This window comes from Styela clava, chromosome 11, assembly GCF_964204865.1.
Source record: "Styela clava chromosome 11, kaStyClav1.hap1.2, whole genome shotgun sequence".
NCBI classification, from domain to species: Eukaryota; Metazoa; Chordata; class Ascidiacea; order Stolidobranchia; family Styelidae; genus Styela; species Styela clava.
This window is the reverse complement of record NC_135260.1, coordinates 19645810-19660896: the sequence shown is the minus strand read 5'-3', so window position 1 is coordinate 19660896 and position 15087 is coordinate 19645810. Positions and strand designations below refer to the sequence as shown.

The following is a 15087-nucleotide window of genomic DNA, read 5'->3' as shown; positions in this document are numbered from 1 at the left end:
CCTGAAGTACGGTACCGGTATGCGCACCAAGATGTCGTATAACCTGAACCTCAACCTGGTACACAACCTGAATTCAGGTCCCAAACTTCAGTAGGTCCCAAAATCTTATACCGGTATCTATTATCGTTTGCTTGTATATAAATTTTATCTCAGGATACACGCCGTTTAAGTACATTGCCTCCAATTCAATGATCACTTTGTTTATATGAATTATTTTTTATTAAAACAGATGTAATATTTCAGTATTCTGTGCCATTCAGCCATTACTAACTGACAAATGCAACACATTAGAATAGTCCTCCAAATGACTTAATGTGACTCTAAAGATGGATATTGTCAGTCATTCTAATCGTACTGGAGTGTTTCCTGGATATGGAATATATTCTCCACCTTATGAAAAAAAGGCAGCATTCCCTAGAATGCTTTATCGAGGGCATGCTGTTCGACTCGATAAAGGTAGTCGTGACTCGTACTATCAGCAACATGTTGTTCGAAAATATCAAATGCATTCTTTAAATGCTGGGTTTTCAGGCAAAGAAGGTATTCCATTAAAAGATCAGAATAATTTCAAATTTCCATCACAGAGAACTTTTTGTCCAAGAACACCCAGAGGAAAATGGACCAATTTTCCAATGACTGTTGAAATGGGAAAGTATACCAGGGGATTTGAAGGAAAATATGTGGCAAATCCTGCATCTGCGACAGTAAGAGAGAAACCCAGACCTACACCGGTTCGCACTCGAACAGCATTTTCAACGCGGCGATCTGTTGATTTACCATCAAGACCATTGCCATCGCCTCTTGATTTTGCAATGGAATCCCGATTGTATGAAGAAATAGAACCAGAAATAATAGATATTATGGCTGCACGTAATGAGGTTTTCCAGTCATATCAAAACCGAGTGGAAAGTGCTCTTATGAGCGATAATGATCGTGGCAATGGACTTGGAAGCAATCCAGTCAGTAGACTTGGATTTACTTCTGATTTTAAGCCTTCAAATAAACAAAGTCGAGCCAGGCCAAAAACTACTTCATTTTTTGTTGAAGGACCAAATTCTAATCTTCTACTTCCTGTACCCTTTGTAATGCCAAGTAATCGTGCATATCGTCCTCTGCAACTCAAGCAAAGAAGCTTTTCAGCTCCTGTTGCAGTTGCTGGTGTAAACTAATTCCTAGATTTATATTTTATCTTTTCCCATTCTAGATATTTAGAAGTGAAATTTTATGTCATGCTGGAGTGCCATGTTTTCTCACTTGAGTTTATCATGAGTTGTAAATATGATATATTTTTCTCTTGTTATCATGTTATACATTAGGCCTATTCAACATTGTAATTTTTATGTTTATCAAATTGAAATTTACCTTTTATTTGTAGGTTGTACTATCAATTTAAATCAATGTAACATAAACTTAACTCAGGATTAAGTTATATCAGTATATTAATGAAAAAATTCTTTATTTATAATTTTTTATTGAGATTCATTTTGTAATTTTGCCAAATTTTTATTTAAAAATCAATGTTCAACACTGTAATTAAGTATTGTGCCAAAAACAAAAATACATTGCTTGCTTCAATTTATCATATGTAATTTTACCTATGTTGTTTAGGATTTGTGACAAATTTAATTATCGTTTTTTATTCAACTGAGTACACTAGTCATATTGAACTAAAAATAAATAATGTAGTGTTTCTTCACTTATTCGCATTGAGGTAATGAGGTTGATATACTTTTATAAGCATAGTAAACAGTGTTCCACCATATGCTGCATTTTCAAAAACTGTTATTTATAAAAAAAGGCTTGATATTTATGATGTATCTTGAATTGATATTCTCATTAATTATGTTAACTTCCCCATTTTGTTCTGAGTGTCCTCCTTGTAAGCAAAAGCTCAGGTTTGAGTCTGTATGCTTTGTTGTTATACAGTGAATATTACTGGCCAATGGCCATAACTCAAACACAAAAGTTTTAAAATAACATGTGAATAACATTTGAAACAACTCTATTATTATAAACTATTTCCCCAAAAAAGATTTTGGTTTGTTTAATAAGTCGCTTTTCATGAAACGGAATAATAATAATGATAAATGCTAGCATTCTTTCTTGTGGCTGCTTTGTTTTTTAATAAAGTTCATTTAAATGATCTGTGATAAAAATATCTGCACATATTATGTACATAATTATTTTATATTTCTCGTTATAATTTGAATTGTTCAATCGCACAACAAAATTATGATATATCATGAATTGGTTTTGTTAGAGTTTGGTATGAATCGTGGCCTAACCAATTTTGTGGTGGTTATAGTAGCAAAATGAACATATGCAAGGGTTCTCATATCTTATAAATAGGCCCAATTTAAATTCATGACAATTATTTCAAATTGCAACTTATATATATATGAGTTTTCACTGTTTTAATCTCAAAATAATTGATATAAATTTATTGGCTATTTTTTTTTATAGCTTTATTCAATTGAAGGGCTAATCTGACGCCAGTGCTAGAGTCTGTATTAAATTAAAACAGACTCTGGTTTTAAAAAAAAAATCAGAACCCTGACAAATCTTGAAAAAAATGATGAAAATTTCGTCTCTAGCTTTTTTTGGAGTTTCAATTATGACCTTCAAAATTCCACTTCTGACTCAAGGTAGTGTGAAGAGATGGCTTCAACTCCAATAATAACATGCCAAACTTCCACAGCCCTGTTTGAGATGAATTAGAATAATTTAATCTGGTTTTAATTTTATTATAAAATAACATGATCTTGCTGATGTTATTATTTTTGTGTATGAATATATTTTCTTGTGAATGTGTACTGGTAATTCATAGTTATTTTAATTTTAATAGCAAAATAGTATTTAGACAAATATGAACACATTAGCATAAATTGCTATCAGTGTTATACATTATGCCCGGATCCACAGAAAATGAGGAGGTACATGGTTTTAATTTTTTTGTGTGAGGCCACTGATATTCTATTCTTGTCATCATAAATTTTAAAAAGAAGTTAAAAAAATGTGGATTGTCATATCTACATAATTATAAATTCCCTTTTGTGTCAGATTATTTTACTGCAATGTTATGAATTTGATATTAATTTTTTTTACATTCCTGTCGTAGATCGAAAATCCGAAAGAAAACCAGGAAGAAGTAACAGTAGAGCCTCCTACTCCAAAACCTAGAGTTCGAACAAAAAAACGTAAGTAATATTCTTATATACATGAAAGAATTTTATTATTTAACACATCCCGTAATGCAGGACAACTTAAAATGTTTAATATTTTGATATATTTAATATTGCTCTCATCGTCTTGCTTCTTTTTTTATCATGCAGTTGTGTAAAAATTTGATGTCATCAAAAATCATTATTGCTGTTATAATACTGTGGTGCTGTGGGTTTAATATTCCTTAATTTGAAATTCGAACTGATAATATGGGGAAAAGCAAAAGGTATATCTATATTGTCATATTTCAATATCACACTTCGATGCAAATCGGATTGAATTAGAATATTTGAATTTTTTAATAACAGTACAAGTATATACAGATCAGTAGAGGTTGCGCGAGACTAACTCCCAATCCTTTCTCTATGCCTTTGCGCTAGTGGATCCGTATGCATGTAATGCAAGGATGCTGTAGCAGGAATAAGATACCATAATATGCAATTCAAGAGTCCTGCTGCACACTAACACAAATATATTTCTGTAACGTTTACAGAAATATACGTTTACAGAAATATATTTGTGTTAGTGCGCAGCAGGACTCTTGAATTGCATATTCAAGTATATACAGTTTCAAATAAGCTTTCTTTCTAGCTTAATGGTGATGTTGATACTCATTGCTGTAGCCTATTGTTAATTGTTGTCTGGAATTCCAATTTAATAACTGTTCGAAAACCAACACCTCCTTAACTATTCATTGTCTATTGTTATAAACATATGGACTGATTTTAAGGAATTATAAACTAGTCATAAAATCAAATACTACCTATGTTTACCCTTTATACATAAACAAAAGAGAGGCAGAAGTTGTAAACAACTGATTCATGCACCAGCGCTTGTTTAATTATTCTTATCAAAGAATGAATAGCCTTCATTGCAATATCTTCAACTATTTCTCTGCCAAAGTTTGCCAAATAAATTCCAGAATTGTTACTTTTTTTAAGTAAAATGTAAAATCTAAAAATAGTTCAGTTGTCATTTGTCTGCAAAAACGAACAAAACGATAAATGTAAACATAATTATGGTATTCTTTTTATGGTATTTCGAATGAAAAGTGAACAAAACAAAGAAATATATTCAAACATGAAACGTCTAAACAAGTTTGAATGGGAACTGGATCTTTACACTGCCAACTAGACTCATTTTTCTTCCAATCCGTTCGTAGTATACCGGTATTTGTTGATGAAAAATTTTATTGCATTGCTTACCATATCACAAAATGCATCACAGCTTATGCAGGAGACTACGACACCAAAAATATACTCTAAAAATCATGCCAATGTGCAAGTTTCTGTGGCCAGAATCTGAATCCATGTTAATTACCATAAATAGCGGATTGTCAAAATGTAAATTTGCTGTTTCCAGACTTGTTGATGTCACATTATTAAGAATTGCAGCATTTAACAAAAACTTGTGTAACAACACACATGAAATTTTCATGAAACTGTAGCCTTCAAGCTGGAAGTTCCCGGTCCTAAATCTGCAAGTCACCTTGTGCGTATGTTGATGATTGTCATGTATGGAAGTGCAAGGGTTTAAAACTCATTGCGAGGTTTATATGTCTATAAAAAATAATAACTTTAAATATACCTAGCCTAATATGCGTATGTTGATGATTGTCATGTATGGAAGTGCAAGGGTTTAAAACTCATTGCGAGGTTTATATGTCTATAAAAAATAATAACTTTAAATATACCTAGCCTAATATATTTGCTTCTCAAATTAGTTTTAATATTTCCGATTTTATGCTAAAGAATCACTTTTTCTATTGTAGCTGTAGATCTCCCAGTTGTTGAAAGAAGAAACTGGCTCATTCATCAACATTTCATCAGACAAGAGTTTCACACTGCAAAGGTATTCAATCCTTTTTTAAAATAATTTACTCAAAAGACAAGTATATGTCAGCTTTATGTCATAAATAAGGAACTGTACATTAGCTTAAGGTTATAGTACTGACCTGATTTTTTTAATCACTTACATTTATTTACGTAAGTGACCGCCTTTTACAATGGTTAAAAGATGACAAAAAATTACATATTCAGTCTCCTATATTGTCACAGTAGATCCATTTAGCTTATGTCACAGTTAAATTTGAAAAATTGCCCTTTTGTATTAGTTTGGTTCTAAGAGCAAACATAAAAATGGATGTAAGGCGACACTACATAGGATCAAACCCAAAACAGATAAAGCTTCGAAAACCAGACCAAACGATGGGCCCTGGTCCATTATGACAGAAATTCAAAAAAGTCCATTTTTGAATAAGTTACTTTTGGTACTGTGGCGATATCATGTCTAAAAGCTGATCATCAGGAGAGAAGTGATTACCGTACCGTGTCAAAATTATATTGATATTGGTTTTGTAGGACTTGATACTACAGCAGTTGGCAGAAACTGGTGGAGAATGTGAATACGCTCTATATGTTCAAGGAATGATAGCTAGAACTGAAGGCAGAATTGCAGAATCAACAGAACTTCTACAAGCTTGTGCTAAAATCAACCCAAAAAGTTCTGAAATTTTGAAACAAGTTGCAAAGAATTTGTAAGTTTTGGGATTAGAATTGTTACGTTTTGCTATGGATTTAAAACTGTTTATTTCAATGTTCAGGTTTCTCACAGGGAAGTACAAGAATGCTATAGAATGTTACAAACAAGCAGCAGTTTTATCATGCAACGATGACTGGGAAATATCTCAACAACTAGGAGATTGTTTTCTACATTTGAAACAATATGATATGGTGGTTAATTATTAATGGATATTTTCCTGATCCTAAACCTTTCAAAATTTTTCTGAAGTTTTACTGTTGAAAATTTTCAATGCTATTGTGGGGGGGGGGGGGGGGGCATTAATGAAACTGTCGAATTAAACCGAAGCTTGCAAAAAATTAGTCAGTGTTTATACCCATGCTCGAAACTTAAAAGGTGTTATGATTTGATTTTAAATTGTTACATTTCTTTGAACCTATTGTTGATTGGCCATTGTTATGGAAATAAACAAAGAAGACCATGTTTAGGGAAACATCCCTTGTGTGAGCATTTCGGTTCACCTGTTGTTTTTGTATCCTGAACTATAAGAATACTCAAGTCTAACAACGTAACAAGTCTAGTACATTTAATCTGAATTTTTATATAAATAACTACTGCTTACCTGATCAAAGTTATCTGCTAAGTTTCGATAAAAGAAATTGTATATTTGTAGTTATCCCTGAAATGTACTGTACAATAAAAAGAGAAGGCTACCTTCACCAAATTCTCATCTGGATTAGTAATTCATTTTTGTGTTTTATATTCTGACTATTATTTTAGGCAGAGGATGCATTCAATGAAGCTCTTAAACAAAGTAAACATGACATTACATATTCAACGTTAGCCCGTCTTTACTTGGAAACAAGTAGAATGGATAAAGCAGTAGAAGTTTTGAAGAAAGGTGAGATGTTACGATATGTTTCATTTATCCATGGCTTAACACATTTCTTAATGCATAACATTTTCAGTGTTTTACTTACATTGTTCTCATTTGATGTTGTGCATGAGTTGTCTTTTTATCTGAGAGTGCCTTTCTGTTTCAGGTATTGAATTTTCTCCAGAAAACTTAGATCTTCTTACTACTCTTGGTCTGTTATATTTAAGGATGCAAGACTTCCACCGAGCTTTTGAATTACTTGGTCAGGCAATGACATTTGACCCTGAGAATTATAAGGTATTTATTAAGTTTTTTTGCATCCTATGTATCATTACATCATGTAAATATGACATTACGCGGAAATACACACAAACATTTTTTGGTTTATCACACATATAAAATAAACAGTACTCTTGAAGTATGTGAACCAAGATTGCTGACACTGGAACGTAGTATGTGTACCAGGTTAGGCTTAGGTCATAATTTTATTCCAATTGCCCTTATTTTAGCTCTATTACGAGTTGGGGTACTAGCCAAGTGACTCCCTTAGTATTCGAACCTGAAATTATAGCCTAACTTTAGCCTGGTACACATAAGGCCTGATTACATGTCCATCAAAACCAGTCCAGCGAACCGGTTCGATTCGGAAATGTCGAAGTGGTCTCGGAGACCACTTAGCACCCTCGATTACATGTCCAAACCAACGAGATAAGAAACAGTTTTAGAGCTGCCGGACTAAAACAAATAAGTCATGATTTGCGAACACTGCGTATATTTCATTGTCAATAAATTCAATACAAATGTTAATTAAAGTATATATCAAAATTATATGCAGGTTCGCACCTTATGCCACACGATCCATTCAAAAATTACGGTAATCCTACAGTTACCAGTAGTCTACTGGCAACCAAATTTAAACAATTACAGTTTATCAACCGAACACTTTGTGTGAAGTGGGCTCATCACATGCAAATAGAAGCACTTTCATTATTTAATATCGCCCTACTACTGGGACGTTACCGACACTGAAGCATTGAATTTGTACCGGTATGTACAGTTAGGGTACCGGTACCAACTGGGATGAGTTATCGCTGTATGGTGAATTTCCAAAAAATTTCTCATTGGGAAATGGGAAACTGAAGTTTATCAACAAGAGTCGTATTGCGCTCAATTCATACCAATAAATCTTTGGACATAAGATTTAATTCTGTTTCAAAACAACAACCAAGCATGCCGCACTGGGTTCCCACCGGTACAAGTACCGGTAATTCAAATTTGTGTTCAACAGCGACACAGTAGATGAGGAAGAGGTTTACATTGAACTTCTAGCACTATTTAGCTAAATTTTTATTTGTTGAAATGCAACTCACTTACCAGAGATAAAAAAGAAAGCAACTTTCATACCGGTACCCCTTCGATCGACTTACGTAACTGCGATTTCTCGAGTAGCAGGACAAAGCGACTGAGCAAAACCAGTGCAGCTCACTTCCAGACCTACTCGATAGGTGGTGTGATGTTGTTGACCGATAGCACGAATTTGAATCGCAGGCGAACCACTGAAGCGTGAAATAGTTTCCATATGTAGTCTGCTAGACCGGTCCCAGTGGACATGTAATCAGGCCTATACCACGTTCCGGTGTCCGCCATCTTGGTTCACATACTTCGGGAGTACCAAACAAACATCAGAGTAAGATAAATATAGATTGATCCGAAAAAATAGAACCCAGTCCATTAGGAACATATTGTATCGGTCCTGTTTTTTGGAGTCACCCTGTATTTCGTGGTATCTCAAAGCCATTTGAATGTTTGTGTTCTAAATTACATCTTTATGGTGATGGTGACATATGCTGAGCACATGAATAAAAGTGAAAATTGCAAATATTACTTATAGAAATCATGACTGAATTCAAATTAAAAGCATTGCAAGCGTTGAATTTGCATTCAAAATTCTTCTCCCTGTCATTAACTGAAGCATACTTTCCTGGCGCGGCGGTGTGGCTCAACGGGCTAAGCGTTAGGAATACGCTCGCCACCGCACCTCTAATTACTCTGCGAGGGTTCGCAGGTTCGAATCTCATGCAGGGATGGTTATATGCGAGAGGATTGCTGGACCCCTCGCTGTCGTTGGGTGGTTCACGTAACCGCTGGTCGGTTACGGCTTCCTCCTCGACCAAGTCCATGCTTCCGAAAACAAACAATACAGTAAAACTAATCCCATACCCGACTTGGAATGGTAACCGGACGAGAGGCCGTGGTTCGCCATATGGATAAGCCGTCTTATCGGCTTTCCTCTCCCTCGGGATAAATATGTAAATCCTATCCTATCCTATCCTTGTTTTACAGGCAATATTAGCAGCAGGTTCTCTTATGCAAGTACATGGTGATTTTGATGTAGCTCTGACTAAATATAGAGTTGCTGCTCAAAAAGCTCCTGAAAGTGCAGCACTGTGGAATAACATCGCAATGTGCTTTTACGGAAAAAAGAAATATGTTGCCGTAAGTATTGGTGATTGAGAATGCCAACTATATGCTTGTATCTAGAATTTGAAAACTAGTCTTGCTGAATTGTTAGTAACGAAATTTGGGATGCCAATGGAACTCGTCTTTGAAGATTTTCATCAGCATCCATCCTACTCTGCAAGACCACAGTTTCTTAATTCCCAAGATGGATGGTTATAATGGATATAGGGTTGATCCCAATTGCCATTCAAATGACCTGCTTCATAGATGCCTAATATGCTGCCATATCGACAGCAGATTTGATTTTCATGGTAGATAAACAAAATGTCTGTCTGCCAATCAAGGGCAAGGTTTCATGTAAAACCTTGTTCTCCAAACAATTTCAAATGTCTCTAGCCTAAATGAAAAATGGTGAAGTGTGCCACCATCTTGGTTAGTTATAAAGTCATGAAAGAAAAAACGAGGCATTGTAATAGTGTTCTACTAAATATTTGATTTAATCTTGTCATGTTCGAGCGAACAATTCTGAATTTTGTTGGTTGAACCTTATTTGACCTTATTAATTTTCTCCTGTCACAGGCTATCAGTTGTTTAAAGCGAGCAACATACCTAGCACCGTTCGATTGGAGAATTTTATATAATTTGAGTCTTCTTCATGCAACGATGCAGCAATATGCAAGCACGTTTCAGTTTGCGAGCACTGCACTAAGATTGAAGCCGAAAAATGCTGATATTTACATGTTGATTGCAGGTATGCAGTCACTAATACGAACATTTTCAAAATTATCATATATTTGCTAACAAAACTATCATTACAATTTTAGTTTCATTGAATCACCTTGGTCAAACTGAGAGTGCAAGAAAATCATACCAGGAAGCTCTTCAATTAAAACCGTGAGATCTTTAGCTGCAATATGTTCATACATTAAGATTGGTTAAAATCAAGGATGAGAAAGATTAATACTTAAAAATATGTCATGGTTGCCAACTATTACCAGCTAACTACTTGAACTTGGAGAGGAAATTTCGATTCTCACTCCAGCTCATCTCTGTAAAACACAAATTTTTGGAACGATAGGATTTGCAGATTCATGCTTTCTTTAATTGTTTGTGGACAATGCTTAGTCAAACTGATTTTCTTTAAGTTTTTGTCAGAAATTACAGACAAATTGACATTTGTTATCATTATTAAAAGTTTGAAATTCCAACTGCAATATCAGTAGAAACATTCGACTCCTCGGCGCTACTAGGAATTGAATATTTGGTTTGTTCTTATGATAGCGAAGCCAGGAAAATATTTTTATGTACTGTTTTCAGTAAATCAATCATTTAGTTATGTTATTTCATCTGGTTAACTTAGTCCGAGCCTCATAGAGATGTAATGTTGTGCAATGTCAAAACAACTTTTGGATAACGCTATTTCTCACGCATACTCACATTTTGTACTTTTTCTCATTTCTTAGTGATGATGTTTACATAACTATCAATTATATCATGTTTCTTCAACAAACGAAAGATTCGAAACAAGCTCAGAAATTACTCGGAAAACTTGAAAAAGTTATGAAAGATTCTTCCGATCCTAATTTAGACAAAGAGGTTTATTTTTATTATCGACTGTGGACTAGCGGGTTTGCATTTGTACAAGTTTTACTTCAAGGGCGTGAAAATGAGTCTTTTTTGAATATGTCTGTGAAGATAAGCAGAAAAATTCTGATTGCAGATACCGGGGTTAAATTGAAATATGTATCAAGATGAGTAGGTAACTACAATTTTTGTATCATTTATCATCCAATTTTGGAATGTGTAGCCTGCACTGCACAGATTATTTTAACCCTGTATTAGAATCAAATTGATTGTTTTCAAATTCGATGATTCACTTTTTCTCCCGCATGTCCAGGAAGTTGATGTTCAGGATTACGTACCGGTAATATTTAATTTTTGAGTGACTTTGTGATATTTTCAACAGCTTATTGACACAGCTAAGAAACTAGGTGTGGCCATCAATGTTGGGGAAAAATTCGTGAAAAATCCTCCAGATGAGAAACCGAAGTCATCTTCAAAAGAACGAAAAAAGAAAAGTAAGTTTTGAGTGCTGTAAAATTATTTCGTTATTTTAAGTAATGTGAAATTTTAACTGGAAATTTGTTATGTATGAACGAATATTGGCCCTATTAATCCGTTATAGCCATATAATGGTTAGAATTATCAGAGCATTTGCGAATTACAATTCCTATTCCAGGTTCAAAACATTCCATTGAAACTTCACCTTCATCAAGTGTATCAAGTCCAGGACCAAGTGAGATATCACCATCTTCTCCTCTCACTCCAAGCTTATTGAGTCCTGCTCTCTCATCACCAAGGTTTGTGAGTTTAATGTAAAGATATCTAATAATATAATTAGGTACTCCCGTAGTGTGTGTGCCAGGTTAGGGTTAAGCCATAATTTTATCCCGATTTTCCTTATTTTAGTTCTATTAAAAGTGTGGGGACTGTCTTTGTTAGCCAAGTGAATATACCCACTGCCCATAGGCTTCCGTCTCTTTACACAACTTCATTTAAAGTAGACGAACAAAATTGGTTACCCCCATATTGGTACACATACTCCTGGAGCACCTATAATTCATCATTATATGGCATCATCACTCTAAGCCAGGGGTCACCAAACTTTTTTGACCGCGGGCCGGATATGACTCAAACTGTGTTGAAACGGGCCGGACAAATATTTTTGTCAATGCAATACAATAAATTCACAAAGGTTGGGAAATCTATTCAATTTATTCAACAATATATATACTATATTTCTGAAGACTTGAATATTAAATTCTATTTATATCGCAGAATATAGATCGAGAACATTCTAGGAAAACAAATATACAAGATTTCTATATGTGGACAACTACCCTGAGTTTAGCTGTTATCAAAACGTTGCAGTCATGAATTAGGAATGTTACAAAATCCGCTTTTTCTCTCCAAAAAATGTACGCATCACATCACGTCTGCTAAGTATCGTTATGCCGCGTCGAATACCGCTCATAAAAACGACTACGGACTGCCTGCTGTAGCATGGAATTCCTTGAAATTTTGACATAATTGGACACGTAGTGGACATAACGATCGTTTCAATATTATGTTGTTCTTGTTCTTGTTGTTTGACACAGAATAACACACCTAGTGGAAATATTAAAAAACTGTTTTCCTCTTCGAATACTGGACCAATTGCTTTGAAATTTTCAGTGGTTGAAGATAAAATTTTTCCCCAGAAGGCTATTACTTTTATTCATTTTAAATATTTCTGTTAGCTCTGTGAGATTTGTTGTTGTTTGCTATGACGTCATTAAACGTTCTGCGGACATCGGACGCCATTTTGTGTCCTACTGTACTGCTTCGCTTGGTGTGAATATATTTGTAGACTGTGATCTGACGGTACGGTAAACTGTACTGTACTGCGAACAGACGTGTCCCTATATTTGGGCGTAGCTCTCTTGTTTAGATAAAATAAACAACTATTATCTGGTATTTGATTTTTTCATTAGCGCATAAATTTTCCAACATTCAGAGCTTTTAAAAATTACGCTCTATTTATACGTAGTACAGATTAATGATATATATTGTCTATGGCAGCGTTTCCCAAACTTTTTTGGCCACGAAACACTTACGCTTTTTATCTCGCCTCGCGGAACACCAAAAATGAAAGGGTAAAATTGATAAAGAAAAATGATGTTATGCATCGGTCCCAAAAGGTGCGCTACTACAGTACTAGTGCGCCGCGGAGAGTTGACAAATGCGCCGCGAAAACTAACAAAATTGCATTCAACATACCTAAAATATGATGAATATTTGGATGACCGTGACGCGATCTTGAACGATCGCCAGTTGTTCGACAACTTCACGATCCCGAGATAGCCATGGCGACCAATTTAGTCGTAATTTTGGTCCCTCTCCCACGGAACACTTGGAAGATGCTCAGATGCTCAGGAACACAGTTTGGGAAACGCTGGTCTATGGACACCAATAAAATTGATGTGGACGTGTGTATTTCTTTTCTAACTTGATACTTACCGATTTTTATGAAATTTGTACAATCGAAACATCGTTAAATATTACCGACAATGAACCACTGTCAAACTAACGTGCACAACACCAGCGTTTATTTGCGACGATCTTTCGGCGGTATCAAGACCGTTGACAGAATAAAATCCTGAAATAGTCTCAATATTCCATAGATGTGACGCAGATCGAAAGACTAGTGATTGATATGTGTTCTTTTTTCATATTTATTACAGTTCTTATGAAAAAAGTAATACAATCCTTATGGAAAGAATTGGCCTGTCTGGTGGTACTAAAATTCCGATATCTCCGTTATTTCTTGATTGTTTTTTTATAAACTTGGTATTGTTTTCTTATTTTCACTCAGATCCACCGGCGCAGTTTTTATTTAAATCGGATAAACTTTAATTTTTTGTAACATACCTACATGAATATGTGTACTTTAAAGCGGTACAAAAGTTAGTGTGACTTGTGAAATTGGAGCAGTACGCGAGGGATTACAGTACTGTTAGCGCAACATGCACATTCGGCGTTCATTGTAGCACAAGAAACGTAAACAGTTTCGTACAAGGCACGCGCCACGAGTGCATCTTTTGCAGAAAACGAAAAGAGGCGCACTTCTTTGTTTCTCTAAATAAATTATTCTCATTCTCAGCTGTTTTTCTCATCTGTTTAAAATGTTTTTTGTCAATATTTTAACAATGTTCTCGAAACATTCCGCGACCCTTGGCCCACTGGGGGGTCGAGTCAAGGCCTCCATTTTGCAGAGCCCTGTAATACAGTATGTTTTCTCTTGTTTTTTGGATATAGACAACAGAACCTAATAAACATACATTGCATTTTATTCCTCTTTTTCTGTCAAATAGTTCTCCGATGTCTCCTGGTGGTAATCTTCCTCCGCTCAAATCAAAGCAGCCGTTGCCAAGTCTCGGAATGCGAGCTTCAAAATTGGATGCACTGTTGCCGGAAGTTCCTACCCATTCCCCAGAAAAAGTACCCCCTGCATCGAAGAAATCTTCCAAAGCATTATCCTAGCTTTGTATATGACAAATGAAGATAAAGTGTACTATCAAATGTAATTTCTGACACTTTCAACACGTTAGATAAACTTAATCACTTACACATTTTGTTTTCTTTGGCGTTACGCAAAACTTAAATGGTATTATATGATTGACTGGATTAACCTGACAGGCGTTTGAGACCAGTCCTACTTAAACTTTCCAAACTTCTTTTGATATTGAAGGACTTATTTTTCTCCATAATTTGTATTTGTTTACCTGGTGTTTCGTAAATGTGGTGCTATGTGCAAATAGATATTTTTTTATGATACATAAGTGTGTGTTTATTTAATGAGAATTGATTCCCGTGTTAAAGGCTTTGTTATCCATGTATAGATATTCTCACAAATGGTAGGTTATACAATTTTATTTAATACTTATTTTGAGAAAACCCCCATCCACGTTTACAGTTTGAGTAAGTCTGACTAAGTGGAATTATGGTGCAAAATTTTACCAACGAATTATTATTTGACTAGTAGAATTGTCATGAGTGCCAAATTATTTAATCCTAATTTGAACTCAAAATAGCATTCAGGCTTCACGCAATGACTTTGCGGGGTTTTTATTCACTATTGAATACGGAAATAAAACTGCCACAATAGAAAAGTAAAATCAAGAAGAATCCACTATCGTCTTCATAGCTATTTGCGTTCCGGCGTCAGAAGTGATAATATTTTTAGCTTAAAATTGTGACAGTTAATTTACAAACGGTGAAAAGAAAGATCAAAGCCGACCCAAACGATAAAAATCAGAATAAAATCCAGAGTTCAACCCGATATTCGACAATTCGTTAAAATCATTTCATTCGATCCGATGAAAATATACTATTTTGCCTATATTTGTGATACGTGGTGACCGTACATTTGAACCCATGCGTATATCCACGGGTTCAATCTATATGCG

At 34.8% G+C, this 15087-nt stretch overlaps 2 protein-coding genes across 2 annotated transcripts; both read left to right on the top strand.

Moving 5' to 3' along the window:
- The first annotated feature begins 212 nt into the window (after positions 1-212).
- LOC120335694 (uncharacterized) lies at positions 213-2850 on the top strand. Its single transcript, XM_039403275.2, has one exon. The coding sequence runs from the start codon at positions 327-329 to the stop codon at positions 1167-1169; it is 843 nt and encodes a 280-aa protein (XP_039259209.2). The 5' UTR covers positions 213-326; the 3' UTR covers positions 1170-2850.
- On the top strand, positions 2815-14460 carry LOC120335686 (BBSome complex member BBS4-like). Its single transcript, XM_039403264.2, has 14 exons — positions 2815-2933; positions 3119-3197; positions 4994-5073; positions 5583-5758; positions 5825-5954; positions 6523-6643; positions 6786-6916; positions 8963-9115; positions 9659-9830; positions 9904-9973; positions 10543-10675; positions 11046-11157; positions 11319-11439; positions 13993-14460. Exons 1-14 carry the CDS (start codon positions 2907-2909, stop codon positions 14159-14161), a joined length of 1674 nt encoding a protein of 557 aa, XP_039259198.2. The 5' UTR covers positions 2815-2906; the 3' UTR covers positions 14162-14460.
- Positions 14461-15087: the final 627 nt, after the last annotated feature.

Bases quoted from the DNA above. Each gene is read 5' to 3' on its own strand.
- LOC120335694 (XM_039403275.2), top strand. From the start codon at position 327: ATGGATATTGTCAGTCATTCTAATCGTACTGGAGTGTTTCCTGGATAT.
- LOC120335686 (XM_039403264.2), top strand. From the start codon at position 2,907: ATGCCCGGATCCACAGAAAATGAGGAG. The intron at 5,955-6,522 runs GTGGTTAATTAT...CTATTATTTTAG, and splicing joins ATTTGAAACAATATGATATG to GCAGAGGATGCATTCAATGA. The intron at 10,676-11,045 runs GTTTATTTTTAT...TATTTTCAACAG, and splicing joins ATCCTAATTTAGACAAAGAG to CTTATTGACACAGCTAAGAA.